Source organism: Thalia democratica, chromosome 8 (assembly GCF_965202585.1).
Source record: "Thalia democratica chromosome 8, ktThaDemo2.hap1.1, whole genome shotgun sequence".
NCBI classification, from domain to species: domain Eukaryota; kingdom Metazoa; phylum Chordata; class Thaliacea; order Salpida; family Salpidae; genus Thalia; species Thalia democratica.
The window spans coordinates 49831463-49855200 of NC_139172.1; the positions used below are offsets into that span (position 1 = coordinate 49831463).

The window sequence follows — 23738 nt, forward strand, 5'->3', positions numbered from 1 at the left end:
GTTTTAACAAAACCAACAATTCATAAGTTGACACACTGAATAAAAAACTGTTTACTATTTCTAAAATTTTTAATAAAGTTAGTATACTAAATTAGTAAATTTTTACATTTAAAGTAAAAAATAGACTAAATAGACTAAAACTAAATAAACTCTTATTTAATAAAAATGATTAGAAAAAAACATCAGTAATAATATTGTAGATTGTAAAGTTGGCTTAAAACATAAAGAAACTCTAAAGCAATTAAAACAAATCGCTTTAAACAGTAACTGTTTTTATTTTTAAGCCACGTAATTATTTATTTCTGATTTAAAAATAACACTGAAATGGAACAAAACTACACAAAGGAGGAATTTTCTATTGAAACCATTAATTTTTAACATACATCACTTTAAAAAGAAGATCATACATCCCGTGCACAAGAACTTTTAAATGAAAATAATATTACTGGTAAACGTATACCTAAGTTAGAAAGATCGCAAGCATATATAACAGTAAAGGATCATAAAGATAATTTTCCTGCAACAGTCAAGTGCAGACTAATAAGTAAAAGTAAAACGCATATTGGTAAAATATCTAAACAAATTTTAACTAGTATAATTAAAGACGTAAGAACAGCCACTAGTCTAATCCAATGGAAAAACACTGGTGAACTATTACAATGGTTTAATAATATTAACAATAAAAGTAGTAAGCGTTTTATTAGCTTTGATATCGTCGAATTTTACCCGTCTATTACGAAAGCGCACTTAATTAACGCACTAGATTATGCATCCCAATTTTCTAATTTTAATAAATCTGATACAGACATTATATTCCATTCGTGCGACTCTTTGCTTTTTTCGGGTGATGATGTATGGAAGAAAAATGATACCGATAGTTTTTTGATATACCAATGGGTAGTTTTCATGGAGCGGAGGTATGCGATCTTGTAGGCTTATACATCCTAGATAAACTCAAAAGTATTTTTGATAATTGTGGGTTGTATAGAGATGATGGACTCGGTGTTATTGATCTTTCAAAACCTCTTGTTTACGAAAAAATTAAAAAGTTAACGTTTAGATTGATGTCTGATATCGGTTTTAAAATAACTTTAGAAATAGGAGCGCAAATAACGAATTTTTTAGATGTTACTTTAAATTTATCTAATAATACTTACCGTCCGTACCGTAAACCGAATTCTTTATTAAACTTTATCAATATTAATTCTGACCACCCTTACCATGTAAAAAAATGCCTCCCGGTAATGACACAAAAACGTCTAAGTACCCTCTCTTCGAACGAAAAGATATTTAACGAAATAAAAGCACCGTACGAAAATGAATTAAAAAATCGAGGTTTTAAATGTAAATTAAAGTATGAAAAATTAGATGTAGATAAAAAACGCAAAAAACCGCGTAACCGACATATAATGTGGTATAATCCTCCATATTGCTCTTCAGTTAATATAAACTTAGGTAAAGAATTTTTAAAGCTAGTCGATAAACACTTCCCCGATAGCCACTTTTATAACAAAATTTTTAATAGAAAGACAGTTAAAATTTCTTATAGTTGCATGAGTAATGTTAAAACTTTAATACAATCGCACAACAAAACAGTAATTTCAAATTTTAAAAATAGACATATCAAAGCTAATACAAATAATAACTCTAGTAATAAAGTTAGTAATAACGTAGATATGAACAATATTTCTAATTATACTAATCAAATTAATAATAACAGTAATAATAATAATAATAATAATTTTAATAACAGTAATAATAATAATAATCCTAATAGTAAAAATTTTAATTATGGTAACAATAATGTAAAACATATTAAAACTTTAAACATTAAAGATATAAGCTATAATGATAACTTTAATATTAATGATAATGAAAATATCGATATCAATAATACTAATAATAATGTAGATTATAATAATCAACGTATAACTAGAAGTATTTCTAAAATGATAAAAGAAAATTTAGAACAAGTAAGTGATAATAGCGCTAAAAGTATAAGTAAAATGCATAACAATAAAACTATAAATAAATATTCAAAACAAGCTAACCCTAATAGTAATAAGTTAAGTAATATGCCTAAAACATGTAATTGCCGTAAATTAAACAAAGATAACTGCCCATTAAAAGGTAATTGCTTAATTAAAAATGTAATTTATAAAGTTAAAGTTGAAAGTAAGGGCCCAGATAAAATCTATATCGGAAGTACAGCAGGTAGTTTTAAGGATAGATATGCTAATCATAAACATACTTTTAAAAATATAAATAAAAAACAAAGCACGCGTTTATCGGATTATGTCTGGAGCTTTTTTCACAGGTACGGTAAAAGGCCAAACATGGAGTGGATTATTGTTTCAAAGATAAAACATACATCCAACGGAGTAAGTAGAATTTGCCCAACTTGCAATACAGAAAGAGCAGTAATTGCAGCAGAAGATAAAGACCTACTTCTGAATAAGCGGCAAGATTTATCGAATATCTGTCCCCATAACCGACGATTCTACTTTAAATAACTCTGTCTATTTATGTACTAATTTATTTCACAAAACTTATATATTCTTGCAAGTTCAATACTTTATATTTTCGAGCTGTATAAATTATTGAATAATTTGTTAAAATTATTATGACGTAACATTTCTGCACAACTCAATTTAATTTTCATTTTTAAAATTTGCCTATTCTTAGAGCTTTTTGAGGTTGGTGCCTACTTTTATTAAATTTGTTTTTTTTGTAGACAATTTTATAATTTTACGCTTTTATCCCAAACTTTGTTTTTAAACCATAAAGTCCATTTATAGTTACTACCTAGATAAACACTATACATAATTATACATGCTTTTTTCTGCTTTTTTTCTAATGTGTGTTAACATTTTATAGACTCCGTAGATCTGTTCTTAAATTTATTTGAGAGCAGTGAAACGCCGTTAGTCGGAATAAAGTTTTAGCACAAGAACATCTGTGATATCACTTTAAAAAGTCAATTGCTACAGTATATAACTTTTAAAATGTTTGTTCTTTTAATAAACATGACTATAAATAATAACCAGAAATTTATGTTTTTCTTCAAAATTAAATAAACTTAAAAGATCTAATAAAACGAAAAATATTTTTTGAAATAATATTTTTTAAATAATATAAGAAATATTTTGATTAAAAAACAAGTAGTTTATATAATTACTAAAGTTGTTTTACAAAACAGTTAGTGATAAAACTATTAGTTCTATAACTTCAAAAAACACAAGAACAACATTTTGTGAACATACTTAACACAACTAAATTTACTTAAGTGCAAAATTTGTTACATAAAACTGTTAGTAATAAAATCATAAATATACACTAAACTAATTAAAAATTAAAAGAGTTATATTTTTTTTATTAATCTGAAAAAACATTTAGAACAAATTACTTCAAGTTACCCTAGCAGTGAAGTATGTTATTTCTAATGTATAATAATTAAAATTGCAAACAATTAGGAAATGAAATAACTGGCATATAACAAACATTTATTTATTTATAGTTACAGAACATATACCTTTATATATATTTATTTAAAGCTAATTTAAAACTTTTCTTCTAGTTTAAATGTTTATCTAAATCATTTATTTTTTTACAATTGTAATTTTAAAATTTTTAAATATCTTAAAAATTATTGTGCTCTCAATTTTAAACAGTTATATTTCAAAATTTGTTTAATAAATTAAATAAACAGTAAATAAACAACATAAAGTCTACAAAGTAAGATCTAGCTACACATTGTTTTAAAATTCTTTAGAATCTATTAAACTTCAATTCAACTGATACAGTATTCATGAAGTAATACTTAAGTTAACCAAAAATAAAAATTACAGTTCTTTTGATCAGAAAGTTGTATTACATGACACTAAGCAAGAGCAAATTATAACAAAAATAAAGCACTTTGAGTATTTTTAATCTCTAATGTTTACTTAAACTTGGATTAGCATTCTAATAAAAATCTTTATACAAAAGTTTCAAAACTTGTTGATTTTTGAGTAAATTTATATCTAAATTTAATTGATAATTTTATGTTTTTTTTCATTGCAAAAAAAAAATTTTAATTCAAGGTTTCTTGCTTAAGAACATAAGAAAAGTTGTGTAAATTAGTTAAAACTTTTAAATATAACTACAAAAGCTTTGTTTTACATATGTTTGTATTTGAAACTTTTTATAGAGAAGTAGAATTTCAAAAACTTGTTTATCACTCAAAAATATTTTTTTAAATATTTGAAAATCCATTGTAGTTAAACATAATATTATTATACATTTTAGAACAAAGAGTTAGAAAAACAATATAGATATTATGAAGTGGAAAAATTGGAATCATACTTTTATTTAAGTTTAAAAAAAAATTTAGAAAGGTAATTTTTTTTTTAACTAACTTAAAGACCAAAGTATCTTTTTAATTAGGGAAGATGGTCTAAAAAAAATAAATAGATAAATTACAAACACTGATGAGTTATATAGAATAAACGTATTAAAACAAAAACTAACTTAAAGAGATGAGTGCTCCTGGGACAATTAAAATCCTACTTGTTTTACAACTTTGACAGGCACTATAAAATTGAAAAATTCTCTTGAAATCTTAACTAACTTTTTGCGGTTGGCTTTACTAAAATCAGTGCTTCAAGTGATATAAATTCCTGTCAAGTCAAAAAATTTTTCTAAAATAGGTTGAACTAGAACAAACACATTTAATACTAAACAAAAAATATAATTAAAAGTAGAAAGCTATAAAATTTATTCAAGTATAAAACATTAAAAATTGATTTATTTGTACAAATATTTCAATTAAAAAGTTAAACAAAAAAAAAAACAACTTTCATACAAATACACTTTATCAAACTTAATAGATAACTAGAAATAATTATATATTTACTGATAAAACTTTTATCATGTTTATAAAATGTTCGAATATAATTTAATTAGATTTAAATTGCTTTTATATGCAAAAAAATGAACGTGTAGTATATTATTATTAATTATTTTTAATAATAAATTTTAAATTAAATTAAAAACTTAATAGAAAACATTCTTATTAAATGAAAACTGTGGACTCAAATACTTTGGAAGAAACAATATCTCAGTAAAAAAAAATTATAAAAGTATTGAATATATAAATATCTCATTTGTGGCCTGTGAATAAAATTAAATTATGTAAGCTTAAATGTAGCAAATTTTTCCTTTTTAAAAAAAGAAAAATAAGTTGAAAAAACATCAAAATTAAGGCCAACATCAACTGCTAAAAAATACTTTAGAAGCTTTTATATAAAAACTTTTTTAGGTTTTTCGATTTCTTTGGTTTAGTGTTAAAAAATGTCAGAATTCTTTAAAGATTAAAAAAAAAGTGTATATTTTCTCAATTTAAAACTTATAATCTTTTGAAAATTTAATTGATGATTTATGGTAATATACTACAAAGTATTTTTAAAAGAGAATATTTCAACTGCTTGGTGCTGAAATATCTTCATTTTTTATGTTTAAGCAAATGTGATGAAAACTCTATGTACAATTTTACAAAATGAAACAATCATTAGGAAATTAACTAATTTTAGGTTTATACAAGCAACATCCTGAAATTTTTAGAAAATGTTCCTTGCAGTATTTAGAAAATTCTGTCAGAAAGAATTTAAAAAATTATATAAAAAATAAACAAAAAAAACAGTTTTTTTTTTTTTCTTATTATAGAATTTTTTTATTTTCAATTTTTTTAAATTCTTTCCGACAGAATTTTCTAAATACTGCAAGGAACATTTCCTAAAAATTTGAGGTGGTTATCTCAAAAAACATAGGAGGAGATAGATTTTTAGTGATTTCTAGTTATTTGCCGTTTTAGTTTGCGCCTCCCATAAGGATCCTATTGTTGCCTCCGACTTTGACCGGCTATATCTCAAAAATTATTTTGAATTTTTTAATTCTGTAAAAAGCATCTTGTAGCTTAGTAAAAACTATATAAAATAAGATCAAAAACCAAAAAAGAGTGTTTACCCCCCCCCCTTATGCCCATAACTTATTGTATTTTCCAATACTATTTCAACAAAGTTTAAGAAAAATGCTAAAAAAGTTTCTCTAAATTAGTCTTACTGAAATTTATCTCTAACATTCTGCAAGAAAATTTTGTCAAAACTATTAAGAATTCGGAGTAGTTTTCAAACTGTATTGGCAAAAACTAGTTGGATTTAAACTTACATAACTTCTTAAATACTTCAAGCAGAAAAACAACAAAACCAATTTTAAAACAAAAAGAATCAAACTTTGTTAAACTATGTTTAAAATTTTGTAGAATCTTTTTTTTAGCAAGATTATTTTATTATAACCAATGGCCGCTTTAAGCTTACTGTGTTCCGGTAAAGTTTATACAAAATGATAATATTTTAGAAAACAAGCATGCATAATCTAGCCCATTTATGAAAAAAATAATGAATAAAACCTGTTATTGAAGTTTTAATCATGAATATCTATGAAAACTACATGCCAATAATAGAGCAGTATGAAAATTAATTTAGTTATTTTTAAAATCAAGAAATGCAAACAAATTTTAATAAAAGTATCAAGGGCATAGGAGGGTTAACACTTTTTTCACATTTTGATCTTATTTTATTGAGTTTTTAAGCTACAAGATGATTTTTACTGGTTTTAATAATAAAAAAAAAATTTTGAGATATATCAGGTCAAAGTGGGAGGCAACAATAGGTTCCTTTAGGGAGGGGCAAACTAAAACAGCAAAAAAAAGACTACTTCACTAAAAATCTATATTCTCCTACGTTTTTTGAGATAAATACCTCAAACTTTCAGGATATGTTGTTTAAAGTACTTCAAAACTTTGTCAGAAAGAATGTTTTAAAAATTAAAAAAACAAAATTATAAAAAAATAAAAAAAAAACAAACAGCTTTTTTTTTGTTTTTTTGTCACAAATTATCTATCTTATTTGTTTAAATTCTCTTCCGACACAACTTTTTAAAAGTTGCAAGGAGCATATTCTGAAAGTTTGTGGCATTTATCTCGAAAAACGTAGAAGAACATAGATTTTTAGTGAAGTAGTCTTTTTTTGCTGTTTTACTTTGCCCCTCCCAAAAGGAACCTATTGTTGCTGTCCAATATGACCTGCTATATCTCAAAAAATAATTTGATTTTTTTTAATTTATAAAAAGCAACTTGGAGCTTAGTTAAAATTCAATACTATAAGACTAAATTGTAAAAATGGTGATCTACATCCCTATGCCCTATGTTTTTATTTGTTATTCAAAATTTTTGGTAGGATGATTATTTAAAACTAACTTTTTTCAAATGTTGGCTAGTATTAGCAAGGTATTTAAGACTTAAATCTCTTCTTAAATATCTACACCATTCTGTGGTATGAACTAAAAACATCAGGCATAATCCAGTCTATTAGTAAAATCATATTCTATATTTAATAGATAAGTCTTATTTATGTAAAGCAATAATCAACTACTTTACCTTTAAACTCAGGAACAGATTTCCATTTAGAAGTGTATTTTTGTTTATTCTTCCTAGTAGGTGCTTCAATTTTGACAGTTATCATTTTTAACCAGCTGTGACAAATAAATGTTTTAGTGCTTTATATTAAATAGGCTGTTATAAAGTTAACTATATAAAATAACAAATAATATTTTTTTAGTATTTTGGATTAAATAAATATTGGGAATCATAACTATACATATTTTTTTAGTAATATTGTTACTTTTTTTAAGGCCATAGGGGGGGTCCGACATTTTTTTTATACAAAAATTAACTTTGGCTTTTATATGAAAGCTTAAAATACAAACTACAAGCCTGTTTTTATAGAATTAAAAAATATCATTTAACTTTTGAGATATTTTATTTTTTGTAAACAGTTTCCGATGCAAACGTATGGACGCAGATTTTTTGGGGTCAATTTTCTCGGAAATTTAAAAATTCACTAAAAATCTATCTTCTCCTTCATTTTTCAAGCAATCTTCTTCAAATTTTCAGGAAATGTTCCTTTTAATATTTTTAAGAATCCTAATGTTGGAATTTTTTAAATTTTGAAAAATAAAACTTTTATCCACAAAAAACTAAAAAAAAGGGTAGTTTTTTGACAATATTTTTTTTTTTACTCAAAATTAAAAAAATCCTACAATAGATCTCTTTAAAGTTTAATGATACATATTCTGTAAAAATTTCAGAAAGATTACTCAAAAAATGAAGGAGAAGATAGATTTTTAGTGAAATAGTCTTTTTTTGCATTTTTAGTTTTTGCCTTCCATAAGGAACCTATTGAATGCCCTTTCTTTGATCGCTTATATCTCAAAAGTTACTTTGAGTTTTTTTAAGCGGTTAAAAGTGTCTGATAGCTCAGATTAAATTCTACAAAATAAGATCAAGTTGTAAAAAACAAAGTGGACCCCCCCTATGGCCTTAAATTAATCAATTTAAAGTTCTTGACTTAAATGCCTATTTCAATATTTTGTTTTTTATTTTATTTTACTTCCATTTATTTGGTCAAACTTTTTTTTCAAATTTGTTAACAACAATTGAGGATCTCCTATATGCAAATATAGAAGTAAAACATTGTTTTGTTAGTAATAAGCTATTATAATAAATATTATTATTTTTTCTTTACTTAATACTTAAAAAAAATTCATTAGTTAGTTAGATAGATGTTTTTCCTACTTTTTAAACAACTTACAAATGTATACTTTGCTTTCAACTATTCTAGCTACTAAGTTGAAGTAATTATAATTTAGCTGAGTTAATATTAATCAGAATTGCCACTCTTTGAGACAAAATAGTCAGCCTGTGTTACCTCAGACTAGTTAAAGTTTATAATTAAATAGAAACAACACGTTTTTGTTATAAAATTTTTGATTAAAAATAATACTAATTAAGTTTAAATACAAAAAGATACCTAAATAGTTACAGAAGAATTTAAAAAATCAATATTTGTAAGAAATAAGAAATAATTAAGGCATAAAAACTGGTATGAGATACTTAAGAATATCAACACTAGCATGAGATTTCAAAAAAAGTTCATACTAGCCTAAGAGTACCACACACAGTATGTATCTGAAACTTTTTTTTAACTGAATATATCTTAAAAGTTAATTGAAACTGTTTTTTGTTGTATAAAATATCTTAGTATAGACTTGATGGATGATACTATAAAAAAAACTAATCTACTGATGTTAAATTTTTACATGATACAAACAAACTTTAAAACTGAAACATTAATTCTTAGCACAAACATTTTATCTAAAGTCAACCACAAAAATTAAAGTACATTTTCATTGACTATTTGAATGCTTTAAAAGCCATAACTTTACTTGTTTGCTCATATATTGTAGGATATAGGAAATGTGAGCTGAAAACTTTTTTAATGAAGCAAATCCATCAAATTTTATAATGAATATTTTATTAAAACTGTTCTTAATGATTCTTTTTTATAACAATTAGATGATTAAGATCAATTATTTAACTATTATTTTGTTATACTTATTACACAAAACTTTTTTTTTAATTTTTTTAGGATTATTTTACATAATACTTGATTAATTGTTTTTAGTGAATAAAAGACATTGTTTAGTTTTGATTTAAACACAGCTGTTTTTAGAAAAATTTGTACACTTCTAAACTTAACCTATAAAATCATAACTTCTAGAATTCTTGTAAAACATAATTTATCAAAACCAAAATTGTAACAAAATTATTTATCAAGTAACAGAAGAACTTATTTAAGAAATCAAAGAAGAGCTAAAAAGAGTAAATAAAATGATAAATATTAAAAAGAAAACATTATAAAACTGTCAAGTTCTAAAATAATAGGTAAAGTGTTTTTTACTAGTCTAAAGTCATTTAGATAATTCTTGAATAATTAATAAGTATACAGTTAAAATATTTAGTTGTTACAAAAGGAGAGTCTTCAAAGATATTTTTAATAAGAGTTAGGTTATAAAACTGGACTAATTTAATAACACAGGTTAACCAATTTCATCATTTCAATGGTTAACACAATTATGCACATTTGTAGGCTACTTTGTATATGGCTACTATACAAACAGTCCTAGACTTTATTATGCAAGACATAATTAAATTAAAACTTGCAGATAGATTGTTACAAGAAAACTTATTTACCAATTTCATTAAGACTCAATCTGTTGTTTTTTTTGAGTAAAGAGTGACCAGCAAAAATGTGCAAAAATTAAGTCAAAGAGACATTTCTAAAAACTGAAAAAAAATGTTAAACCTTATTTTTGTTTTTGAAAAAATGATAAACTTATGTTTGAATAAATAGTAATTTGAATATAGTAATGTTTTGGTTATAAACTATATTACTTGAATGAAATCATAAAATTTGAAATTTAAATAAGGCATTTGAAAATTCATTATAACATTCAAATATATAAAATAGAATACCAAAATTTAAATAAAAAGAAAACTTTTTGATAAAAATCTTTAAGTATTCTAAGACTTTAATCACAATTTATTATTTTATTTCTAGGATATTTTAATTTTTTATGGTAGACAACCATCAGATCAACCATTTACTCCACCCTCCTCTATTTTGCTTCTTAATATTAAATTAAACACTTTGTAAATTTAAAAATTTGTATTTTTAGTGTAATTAAGGATTTGGCAATGTTTCATAAACAACTTACTAAGCTTACTATTTTGCTGAAAGTCTTATTTTCGTAAAACAATATAAAAAAGTTTAAATAAGTTTAAATTAACATTTAAATAAGTTATTTGATTTTCTATCTGAAAAAATGAAAAATATATATAACTAATTGAAATTTTTAAACATATTAAAAATTGGCATTTTAATACTGATGATTTTTTTTTATAAAAGTTATGAGCATGAGCATTTTTTAAATATTTCCAAATTTACTTTATTTGAAGAGCAGTGTTCCTTTAGAACCTTTTACAATGATTTAACTTGTCACAGTTTAAATTTATTATTTTAAACCTTACAACTTGTAGTTACAAGCATTGTTACTACAGTTTATAAACTTTGATAAATTATTTTTCAAAATGTTTTGTACAACGAGATTCCCCTTTACGTTTACGTGATGCCCCTTAAGGCCGTTCTGCTACAAAAATAAAAATTTAGGTTAAAAGAGGTTTATGCTAAGCTAACAGCTATTGTGGAAAATAGCTCATTTTTTAACACATTTTCTGCGTTTCAGCTACATTTGGCTTCTATGGCTAGGGGTAACAGTGGTAGTGAAAATTGATAAAAAACCAAAACATATAAAAAAAAAAAAAGAGGGAGTAGTTTTTAGTTGCGGCCCTTATAAAATTTAAAAAGATTTTAAATCGTCGGAATTCGAATTACTCGAAATTAAATGGTTTATTTTTGTTGATTACAAACACTTTTAATTTAAACAAATTTTTCATTTGTTTGGTAAAAGCACAGTTGTATTTTTTTTTCGTTTAGTTATTTAATATTGTTTGTATAATAGTCGTTTATTACATAGATTTTATTTAAAGCAATAATATATACAAGCAAAAGTTTTACTTTTATAGGATTGTCTTACCACTGGAACTTTGTATAAGATAAATTTATAAGAAAAATATCTTTTTAAACTTTTTTCTAATTATTTAGAATATTTAAGTTAAAAATTAACTTTTTCAGCTTAAAAATTTAAAACTACTACTTAGAAATTTAAAAAAGGGTGTCATAGATTTTCATTTTTTAATGCTCAACAATTTTTTCTAGTTTGCAACTTACCACTAAAAAGGCTTTAAGTTCAATTTTTTTATTACAATGCAATGTAAATAAATAAAAATTACTGTTACTAATCTGAAATAAAATTATAGAAGTAATGTTTTGATATTATAGACCGCGCTAGAATAAATTTAAATATAGGTAGCAAGGTAGTTAGCCTAGCATTAAAACAAATAAGCTGAGTCGTATACTTATTTACAATAATAATTACAGTTCATAAACACAAATATTTTTGTTACTGTATGTTATATTGCAGAAAGTAGTACATACTAAAGTATAAGTTATATAACTAAAATAGTTTTTATTATCTAATTTTTTTTATTAATAGTTAAAATTAATTTAAGTTAAGTTTTCTTGTATGTTCACTAGTTTAAAGTCTGTAACAAAATCTTAAAAATATTGTTTTAATCCCTGGTATAATTTGTAGTTTTAGTTTTAACCACATGTGTGCTGTTTGTGGTAAGTACACATAATCCAAGCTACAACAAAGCTATAACATGTGTTGGAAAAATAGTCAATACAGTTCAATTAATATTTATTGACCAACTGACCAGATTGAATATATATATACTTGCTATTCAAACACTTTATGTGTTTGGAACTTTACAGATTGTTTTTAAATTGTAGTAGGATTTAATGGTGGTTTTGAAAACTTAAAAGCTCTCTTAATTGAACATTGTAGTATCAGAAACCAGTGGTCAACACATATGCAAAAAATTATTAATCAGCAGTAGTCTTTAGTACTTTATTTATAAATTATAGCATAAAATTTAAGTAAGCAACACATGTATCAAGTTTTAAAATTTACTTTAAAAGAGTTTTTTTTTGACCAGAATCAATAGAAAATAAGATTTTGTAAGGCAGACAGTTTAGAGAAATACAACAAAGAGTAAGAAAAAGTTTTTAAAAGGAAAATTTTGAGTATAAATAGTTCTAGCCTGTGGGATAAATGTAAAAAATACACAAATATTCTACACCCAAGTTTTTACAGGATGGTTTTATATAAATTTCTTTGAAGTTTTTGAATTTTCTTCCAGGTTGAAAATATTTTTTGTCAATTTAAAGTATAAATGAAATATTATTGTAAATAGTAATACAAAATTTAAAAGATACTTAAATGTTGCTTTAAATAAGCTAAAAGTAAACAAATTCAAATAACACAGAAATAAATTATTTAATATTGTATTAAATCTAAATTTTGTTATTTTACATGTAAAATTGTTTAAAACTTTTGTTTTTTTAAGTTTTATCTTTCAAAATATTTTAAATTATTTTTTTAACTTTCAAATTCTAGGTTTTCCTAGAATTGTAGCTTTTATGGCCACCCTGCATTTAAAGTATAAAAAAAATATATATGTAGTAACATATACTAGGGTGCTTATAAATAAAATGTGACCTTTATATTTTTATTGGAGTTAATTTTACATTTAGGAAATATCACAACAACATTCTTTGAAAATTTTAAGCTGCTTTGGAGAAACATAGATTGAGGGAAAACATTTTTTTTGAAATCAAGCCCATTATAAACTGTATAGGACTTTGAAAATTCAACCTCTTGTTAGGAAACTGTTCTACATGTAGTAATTATAACAAAAATGCATTTGAGTTATTAAAACAATTTGAAGAAAGTTTCATTGAGGCCGTTTTAAAAATTAAAAACATCTTTTTATTTGATATCTGAAAAAAAAAAACATAAATAAAAAACTACTATTTTTGTTACAAAATATCAGTTAAAACTTGGTCTTGTAATATAAGTTACCTACTAGTATTAATATTTGTTGTTTTAAACAAATGTGGGAAAATCCTTATCGTAATACAATACTATCTTTCTTCTTAAGTTAACTTAACTTTTTTTGACAAAATATACATCCTAACACTTTGATAAAGAAAATTACTTACATCTAAACTTCTGAAGGTGATTTTCATTTGAATAGTGTGTTAGGTACCCGTAAATATATGATAGTAATAATCAAAACCCAAAAAATATTTTCAAACAGAAGTTATGTTGAAACTTAATGACACAAAAAACATGAACAATGCATACACAAAAATTGCAAAAATATGTGGAGTTGTGGCCATCACTGCGGTATTCTATCAAATTTTTTTAGGCTTTCTTGGACCAAAACAAATTGAGTACATTGGTGAGGTCCAACCACTGAAAGTTACTCACTTGAAAGGGGTGGATTACATCAACTTCACGGGTAAGCTTAAGTGTCTATGTTTTTTGTTACAGTATTTCATTTCAGATTTTCATTTGTGGCCTAAACCAATGGCTTTAATAAATCTTGTTATTAATAATTCAGTACTTGTGTTTAAATTTTTTGAAACAAACTTTTGATTTTTTTGAGGAAATTTCCTTCTAAATGTATGACATCTGAATTTTATTTGTATTAGTTTCCAATTTAATAAGTTTAATGAAAATTACTTCATTACAGTAATTAGTTTATTGTTATATGTAGATTTAAAAGTTTTGAGTTTTTGTTGAAGCAAGAACAAATAATTAAACTACAAATTTACTTTGTAAAGATGTAAACGCAAAAAATGTACATATGTAAAAACTATCATGTGTTTATTGAAATATAGTTTATTGAGTATTTTGAAAAAGGAGGCATTAAACAAATACTTTGTAATGACCTTAATATTAATTTTTTCTCGTTGTTTTTTTGCACAAATATACCAGTCAATTAATTCTTTATAGTTTCAGTTTTAGAAACTCACAGTAGATATTATTTGAGTTTTTTAAGTTTTGTTATTATCTACAAATAAACTAATCGTACAAGCTAATTAAGAAATACAAAAATCAATATGGTATTTGGTGTGTGTAGAATAAATGCCTGTCATTCACAGTTATAGAGCAAGTGAACAACTTAGCAAAACATTGCATGAAAAAAATCTATTACACTTATTAGTCTAAAAGGATAACACTTATTTTTAACAGATGTATTGCTAGTAAACAAGTTAGGCAAGGATTGTATGAAAAAGATTAATTATCCTTCTTAATTAAGATAAACAACACTTAATTTTTTAACAGATGTAAACCAAAAAAACTAGTTAGTCAATTTAATGAAAACTAATTTTGTTTTTAGATATATACCAAGTGAACAAATTAGCCAAAGATTGCATGAAAAAGATCCACGATGATGCAGACTTAGATGATGATGGAGTCATTAATGGAATAGAAGGAGCTGAGGTAAATAATATTGTATATATTTTTATTTAACAAACATATAAAATTTTGAAATATATTTACTTTTAGCAAAGTAGAAAACAAAAAGGTTTTATAATATATTTGTTAGTTTTAGCTGGGGTAATAGTTTTTAAATTGTAAGTTATTGTTGTTTGACACACAATATAATGTTTATATCTATGTCATGCAATTAGCAATTTTAGTTTTTAAAGTAACTTGATGTTTATAGAGAGTTTATTCCTTAATATTTTATAGTTTTTGACTAGTGAGAATGTGTTTTTAAAAAGTTGTTTTTGTTTTATACAAACTATAATCATAGGTTTTAGAATTTTCTGAAGCCTATTCAATTGTTGCCGTAACTCAGTTAAAAAAAAGAATAATAATAAAAAGTTATTACAAAAAAAAGTAATGCAATATGTTTGTGTGCAACTATAGTCTAGAATATAGATTTAAGTGATTAGTTCCAGTGTAAATGGTTTTAATAACTGAATTAAACAATAAAAACAAAAACACCTAGCAATAAAGCAGCGCAATATCTAAATTTAATCAACAATAAATATGTCAGTTTGTGAGCCAAAAGAAATTGAACAGTAAGAACCAGGGCAAGAACCTACCAGGTTTTGAAACCGACACAGACGGAAGCATTACTGAGTTTGAACTGTGGGAATTTTGGGTAAATCTTGATGGTAAGTTAAAAATCAATAAAAATAAATATTCATGAAATTTACAATTGTAATATATATTGTAAGTTTTTATTTGTACAAACAACATTTTATATTACTAAATTTGAAATGTTGGAGTTTCTTGTAAATCTTGATGGTAAGTGTGAAGTAAAAACTATTAAAAATCTAAATGGTTTTAAAATAATTTACACTTGTTTATTACAAGTTTTGTTTGTATAAGCGAGGGTTTTGTATAGTGAGCCATATTGCCCACTTTGGGGCATAAATTTTGGGGGTTAAGCAGTAGGGGGAGGTTGGCATGAGGTCATAATTTTAAATTAACAAAAAAAAAGTCTATTTAAGGTTAATTTTAAAAATTATGCTAGATTTTATGGGAAAATTTCAGAAGTTAAGGGGGCTATAAGCTGTAAAAGGGGGAGCCATGAGGCCACAATTTGAAACTTGAGTTGATGATGAAGAGAAACAAAAGGTTTTATGTGTATTTAAGTGAGGTTTTTTGAGTAATGTTACTGGATGGGCCATAAGTTTTCAATTTCTTTAAAAGGGGCCTTAAGAAAAAGTATTTAGGAAACCCTGGTATAAACAATATTTTGTATCACTGAATTTGAGCTTTGAACTTCTGGGTTAGTTTTGAAGGTTTGTTGTAAAAAAAAAAACTTCACTAAAGATCTTATAAAAAACAGTTTCTTTTTTATAACAGATACATGTGTGATTGTTTTAATCTTTGAATTAAATTGTTGGCTTAAATTTGAGCTTTTGTATTCCTTACTGTTTTTGTGATTTTTGCTAATTACCTTTTATAAGAAATTATTTGTTTTTATCCAATTAAAAAAAAGTACCTTTTAGTTTGTTGAAGTTAAACTTTTAACCACAAAGTGGTAATAGTTTTAATTTAAAGTTGGTTTTATAAATGTTGATTTAGTTTAAAAGGTATCATTACTTTAAAACAAAAAGTTTTAAATGATCAAATCTCTTATTAATTTTTCCTTAAATGTCAATAAAGGATGAAAGCACATTTAAATCAATAACTTTTTGTGCATGTTGAATAATTTAAAGTTCCATTATAACAGAATATACTATTTAATTTGTCTACCCCACTTTAGTTTAAAACAAAACTTTTATAATAAATTTTAAATTTTGTTTAAAAAAAGTTAATGAGTTGATGTGATGAGTTTATAAATTTTTAATTTATTTCAAATAAACGTTCTGTACCACCATCTTGAATTAAGGGCAAAAGTCTATAACTAAGATTTTTTTATTTAATTTAATTGTATATGTATTTATAGGTATGAGTTCACTTGTACTATTTATAATTTTATAATTTTATTTCTGTACATTTATTATACATTATTTATACATTATCCTGTTCCAGTACATTTATTGGTTTAAAGCTGGTTGTTCATACCGGTTTGTATTAATTTTTACTCAATCATTATTTTTTGCTTATACTTTAAGGGTTGAAGCGTTTTTGTATAGTTTTATGAAGTTATAGCTTTATTTTAGGCATGAAAGTTATATATTCAAGAAATATACTGGTTTTGAAACAGTAATCGTTTTGTGCATACTCGTTTGACCTTATTTTTTATTTAATAACTCTGTGTTATTCTACAACTACTCTGCAAATAATGTTAGTATAGTATAGATAAAATATATGATTAAATTATACTAACGTGCATCGGTATTTTAGTTATTTCTTTTCCAGTAGTATCATTTATTCTATTCTGTATTTAGTACTATCTATTTATTAAATAAACATTTTTTCAGCTTGTAATTAAACTCTATGTACTTATATTTTTTAGTTTTTTGATATTATTTTATTTCAGCTTATAATAACTGGACTAAAAATAATTTTCCAGCATATAATTGAGCTTTTGATGAAATGTAATTATTTTCTAATATTTTCAGCATACAATTGGACAGTTGATGAGATGTATTGGTGGTTCAGTTCTGAAAAGAAATTGAAACCTTTTGCCAACAACGTCAGAAAATACGGTCTGACTGGAATGTCATTACCAATGTGAGTTATTAAAACTTTTATAATATTAAAAGTTAATCTCCAACAGAATTAACCTATGATGAGCAAAAATAAAGTATTGTTTTTGACAGCCTTATAACAAATTTAACTTTAAATTGTTTGAAATAAATTGTACATCTTAAAAATAAAGTAAAAATTGAGCTTTATCCAAAAATTTATTTTAGAGTTTGATTTCATTTATTTAAAAATACAGAGAAGCTCAAAAATTAGCTTTAAAGCATCACAGTTGCCCCAAAACCTGGAATCCTGGTCAAACCTGGAATTTGAGAAATTTTGAAAAAAAAAAACCTAGAAAAAACTGAAGTTTTAAACATATTTTATGTGTTAAGTAGTGAAATTACGATTTGACACAAAAAATCTATCATGTCATTGGCAATTTTTTTTTTAAACCTTATTAAAATAGCTTTACAGTATCTTTTCAATGTTGTTATACTATTTTACACAGTATTTTACCTTAAACTAATAAATAGACTTTAAAACGTGTACTTTTAAAAGGCTGGAGGAAATTTTGAAAACATGGAGAAAATTTGCCTAAAAAACAATATAATATTGAAAAAAATATAAGCAATATCATGAGTTTATAATAAAAATTTATGATTCATCAATAGCTTTTAGAAAGTAAGCTAAAATAAGTTTAAGAAAACTCAAAAAATTGTCTCAACTACTTTTTCCAAGTGTTTTTGTTTAATGTGTGCATATTTTATATAAAATAGAAATATATAAGTGAGAGCGAGCTTCTTTCTTACATCAAAATATAAACACTGAAATTACATATAAAGTACTTAAAATAGTTATGTTTGTTTACGTTAAATTAAATTATATTAGCATATATCCTGTAATTTTTTGTTTAGCTTTTTTTACAAGTATTGATCGTTTTTATTAATTTTTCGTATTAAAGTTGATTCAATAGAGATGAGTTTTCTTTAGATATCTAACTGTATCATAAAAGTAGTAGTATTTATTAAGTGGTATAAACAAAGTAATTTCAGTTAAGCTAATATAAACTATAAACCAGTGACCACCCTGTAAGTGGTATACATATTTTCTCAAACTATCAAATGCATGTATTTAAAAACTTATTTAAAGTATATATTAAAAACATGAAGAATTTTACAGACTTGCAGCAGACGGCAAAGTGAGGTCGAAAATAGCGGAAAAAAATTCAGTATATTTGAAAGTGAAGGCGTCACAAGTCATTGTTGGAATATCCACCCGTTAGTTGTTTGATTTAATGTATCATTTTTAATAAAACATTTTAGATAAATTAGTTGTTTCACCCACTCGTATGTTGTAATTATTAGTTTTTTTATTTACTTCTATTAACATTTCTCTACAAAATAGTGAAAATGTTGTTATAATGTTATTGAAATTAAATTTGAAATATTTTAGGTACTCCTTGATTTTAGCAATACTGTATGATATGCTTCTTTTAATATATTTTGTTCTTAAATAGATATGAAGCACATTATAAAATAAGTTCAGAATGTTTTTACCTAGCTAAGTTTAACTTTTTATTTCACAAAATGTTATATAATTTTTAGGTCTTTGATTATTATCGTAATTTATAAGCTGTATTGTTAGTCTTTTTCTAATGTATCAAAGAAACTATGTATTTTTTATTCTTTTTTGGTATATTTGGTTCCAGAAACTGGTTATGGTTAGCTTTGAAATGGTTATGTCTTATCAATATTTAAAAGAACCAGAAGTAATACCTCTTGTCCATAAAAATATTTTTTGTTTGTGTAGAACTACACATTTACTTAAAACCATAGTTTTGAATATCACTTACTTCATAAATAGTTATGAACATACAACTCAATAAAATATTTCTGGCCACTGATTTATTTTAAACTGTCAATTTTTTTCTACTTACAGTTGTATCTAGAATAACAGAATTTTATTGTGCATTGTTGTTTTATGAGTTTCTATAACAAAGTAAAAAAATTGAGTCTAAGTATATCAAGTGTGAATGTTTAAAAATTTAAAGTTTTACAAAAAAAAACATTGTTAGTAACAACTTCCCAAAGTCCTGTTATTTCTTATTCGAATAAACTGAATATTTTTTATTAAAGTTAAAAGATTATAATTCACAAAATTACTTGTTTTAAAATAAATTAAAAAAAAACAAATATAGGTGAAAGGGTAAAACACACTTGATTTAAAAAATTAACAAGAATAAAGTAAAACTTTCAAAATTTTATATGAAATTGTTTGTCCAGAAAAAAAATTGTTTGTTAAAGACTGATCTTTTGCATTATTTTTAAATTGTACCGACTGATAGAAAATAACAAATGTTGGTCAAAATGTAGATTACTTACACTAGAAAATTGTTTTTAGGCAACTGGTAAGACAAATTATATGAAAAACCATTTGTTTTTGAATATTTATCAACATTTTTGTGACAGGTAAAAAATGGTTTTACTTGATATTTACAACATTTAAATCTCATTGTTGTTTCATTGTAATTCATTTTTCATAGTAAAATAATTTATAACCATTATGTGTGATAAAGTAGTTGATAAAATTTTCAGTTGTTTCATAATAAATATTTTTCTATTTGAAACTATTGAACAACCTTTCTGTAGTATAACTAATAGGTTGATAAATATATGTCAAATAAAACACAGTTTCAAGTGAAATGAGTTTTATTAGAAGCAAGTGTTTCTAAGACAAAGTTTAAATTATTAATGTTACACAAAACTTAACTTTCTATGCTGTCCTTGTGTTTACATATGTTTTTCAGTTAATTTAATTTTTTTAATTTACTCACTGTTGGCTAATAAATTTATAGGTTTATTATTTTATAACATACTGTTTTAAAAGTAGGTTTTAAGTTCTAAATATGCACTAGTTAATTAAATTTATATTAAACTACTGATTCGAAATAATTAGTAATTTAAATGTTTATAACGTTTGTTGCTTGGCAAATAAAAATAAAATATTTCTCTGTTTATGAAAATAATATTTTAATTTTTATTTTTTTATATTTCACATGAATGAATACTTGAAAACTAAAATTTTACTTATTTCTAATAACATGTAGTAACATTCAATAGTCTTGTTATAAAGTTTGCAAGTTTATTGATGAGTCATAGTTTAGTTGGATGTTTTGCAATTACTAAAAATAGTGCAAAGTACCTTAAAATAATTATATAAACTTTTTAATAGTTAAAATATAAAGTACAATAATATCAAATTGATTGTGTTTCATATAGTGCTTTAGAATTTTTTAAATTAGATAAAACTGTAAAACAAGCTATTTATGCATGTAAAAAAATTTCAACTTAAAAAAAAAAAATTGTTTAAGGTTTTATTATATATTCCTTTTTAGTTGTGACTAAGTAATATTTTTTTATTAAAACTTTGTTATTTAAAATTATCTTCTTAATTAATATTTTTATTTGAGATTTTTTTTTACGATTTAAACTTTTAATTAATAAGTATAAAAAAAGTTATAAAATAAAAAAATAAACTCTTTCTTTTTATTATATATTTATAGTTTACGTTTTTTTTTAAGTTTTAATAATTTTGTAGTTTCTAAAATGACAAAAGTCAGTAGTATACTAGTTAAGCGAAATTTTATAATAATTTGAAATGTTTATTTTACTTAAGACTCTGAAATTTGTTTTGATGGTGTCGCTTATGATTGAAATTAGTTTTAAAATTACTTCTTAAATGGGTAAAATACATCAACTCATTTGACTCTGAAATAAATATAAATTGCCGTAAATTTTCATTTCATCAGAAAATAAAATTTGAATGTATGAACATAGTTCAAATTTAAATGTTTAGTAGCGATATTACGAAAAATCTCTGATTTTGTTATTAATTTTTTTTTATAAATTAAGTCCAAATGGTAATTTAAAATAATGATTTTTAACTAATTCATTTAATTAGGCTTATTATGAATAAAAAGTTTATCTTACGTGAAAAAGTTGAAAATATAAAACTATTAAAATCAATCTAGACATTTAAAACTATTTTTTATAAAATATCTTTTAACTTCAAACTGATGTTATCAAAACAACTCTTTAGATTATTTTTTATTAATGTAAAAACCGCTAATAAACTATTTTTTATCCAAGTTTTATTGTACAATATTAAACCACAATATTATATTGTTCAAACTTTTATATTTGCATAACCTTTCAGACCCTACACTTGCTTGTACTTAATTTTACAATGTAACTTGTTTTTATTGTCTGCACTTTTTTCTAGTAGCTAATTTATTGATTCAGTGCGCTAATAACTGTAAAAGCTTTGATGAAAAAGATGTTTATTCATAATTCATGAAAATTAACCAATTATAAAAGTTTTCAATCAGTTTTACACTTAAAAGAGGCAACGTTATAAATAAAAAACATAAATTAATTGCATGAGTTGGGGATAAATTTTAATTTTTCAAAATTACACAATTTAACAGTTTTGCTCAGTAAGACAACATCGTAGACCAAATATATGTTTTTGGTGAATCTTTGGTGAATTGGAATTAATATTGTTTTATTTAAAATGTTGAAATAACTATTACTAAGCACTTTCCTCTTTTCGAGTGTACACAGTAGACCGCAGAATATCTTGTTTAGCTTAATATTTACGATGTTAGGATAAAAATAAAAGTAAATATTTAAAAGTGTAGATTCATATTACATCTATAAATTATCAGTTTTGAATTAAAAGTAATAATAAAATGCAATTATAAAATTGCATATTTCGTTATTTGTTAATTCACTGTTACTGTTATACAATGCAGCACGTAGTTTGTTCAATTTGTTAAGTTGCTTTACAGAGAAGAAATTAAACTGTCCATAAAAAGTTATGAATAAAATAAGTCTGATAAATAAGTCCATAATGTAATAGTTTTATTTTTTTTAGTAAAATTAAAACTACTATTACCACTGTAAAAGTGTAAACCAAAAAAAAACATATTTTTAACGTTTGCCTTACTCAGACAATAACAAATAAAAAAGTAAGTGATGAAATCATGAATTTGAAAATATGTTTAATTGATTTATTCAAAATTTAAAGTTAAATATTTAGATCTGACATTTAACTTTAAATTTTTTTAATTCTTTTTAATATTTAAGTGTACGAAATGTAATCACGTAAGCACTTGTTTTAAATTATGATTTTCAGCATTAAAATAAAATAACCATTTTAATGTTAATAAAAACGTAAATAACAGCACCTGTTGTTGATTATTTGTAATTTAAAGTATATTGGAATTCCTATAACATGGCATTTAAAAAAAAATTCAATATTAAAATGTGCACAATAAACTGCTAGTACATATTATTATTTAAAATATTTTCTAAAATAAGATAAAAATAGTTTTTTAATTGATTGATTTTATACTTCAAATAATAAATTCCACTTATGACATGCACTTTTTAATATTCCACTTTCAAATATTGAAATGTACACAGTAAACTACAAGGTACATGTTGTTTTTATTTAATATTTTCTAGATAAGGTAAAAATATTGAATATAGTTACTTCTTAATTGATAACTAGATTTTAAATAATTATTTTCACCTATTACACTGCAATTTTAATATTCCACTTTCAAATATTGAAATGTACACAATAAACCGCAGAAACATGTTGTTTTTATTTAATATTTGCTCAATTTCTTTTGTGTTACCAGGCAGCTTTGATTGTTAGCAGATTAAACAACTGCTTTAAAATTTTAATTTATTAAAGTTACATTGTAAAAATATTGATCAATTTTGATATGTTGCGCAATAAGTGTAGCTGTAATTAGTTTAAAATGTTGTGTTATGTTCAAAATTTCATTTTGTAACAACTTGTTTAAATTACTACCAAGTACACGCATTTATTGGTATAGTTTTATTATAAGTTTACTTCATTAAATGCGGCCTTTTAGATTAAACTCGGATAAAAATTCGTACCACAAATAACTGTTTTAATATTTTGCTTTAAAGAAAAGACTGGTAATTTTAACAGGGGTTAAAAAAGTTAAAATGAAAATATTTCCAAATTTTTAAACTTTCCCAATTCATTCGTTTATCACGATTAATTTAATTTATGGTTTCAAAAGGTAATAAAAAATAATATTATACACACTTATTTAAGCTGATGATTTAGAGTTT

The 23738-nt window shown here is 23.8% G+C and overlaps 1 protein-coding gene across 1 annotated transcript in view; it reads left to right on the top strand.

Annotated features, from left to right (window-relative positions):
• The first annotated feature begins 893 nt into the window (after positions 1–893).
• Positions 894–23738, top strand: part of LOC145843287 (uncharacterized) — a 53134-nt gene continuing 30289 nt past the window's right edge. The window contains exons 1-6 of the mRNA XM_082950751.1: positions 894–1077; positions 13721–13924; positions 14810–14913; positions 15476–15596; positions 17499–17610; positions 18745–18842. Coding sequence (XP_082806877.1) covers positions 894–1077; positions 13721–13924; positions 14810–14913; positions 15476–15596; positions 17499–17610; positions 18745–18842 — 823 coding nt within the window. The remainder of the gene's footprint in view (positions 1078–13720; positions 13925–14809; positions 14914–15475; positions 15597–17498; positions 17611–18744; positions 18843–23738) is intronic.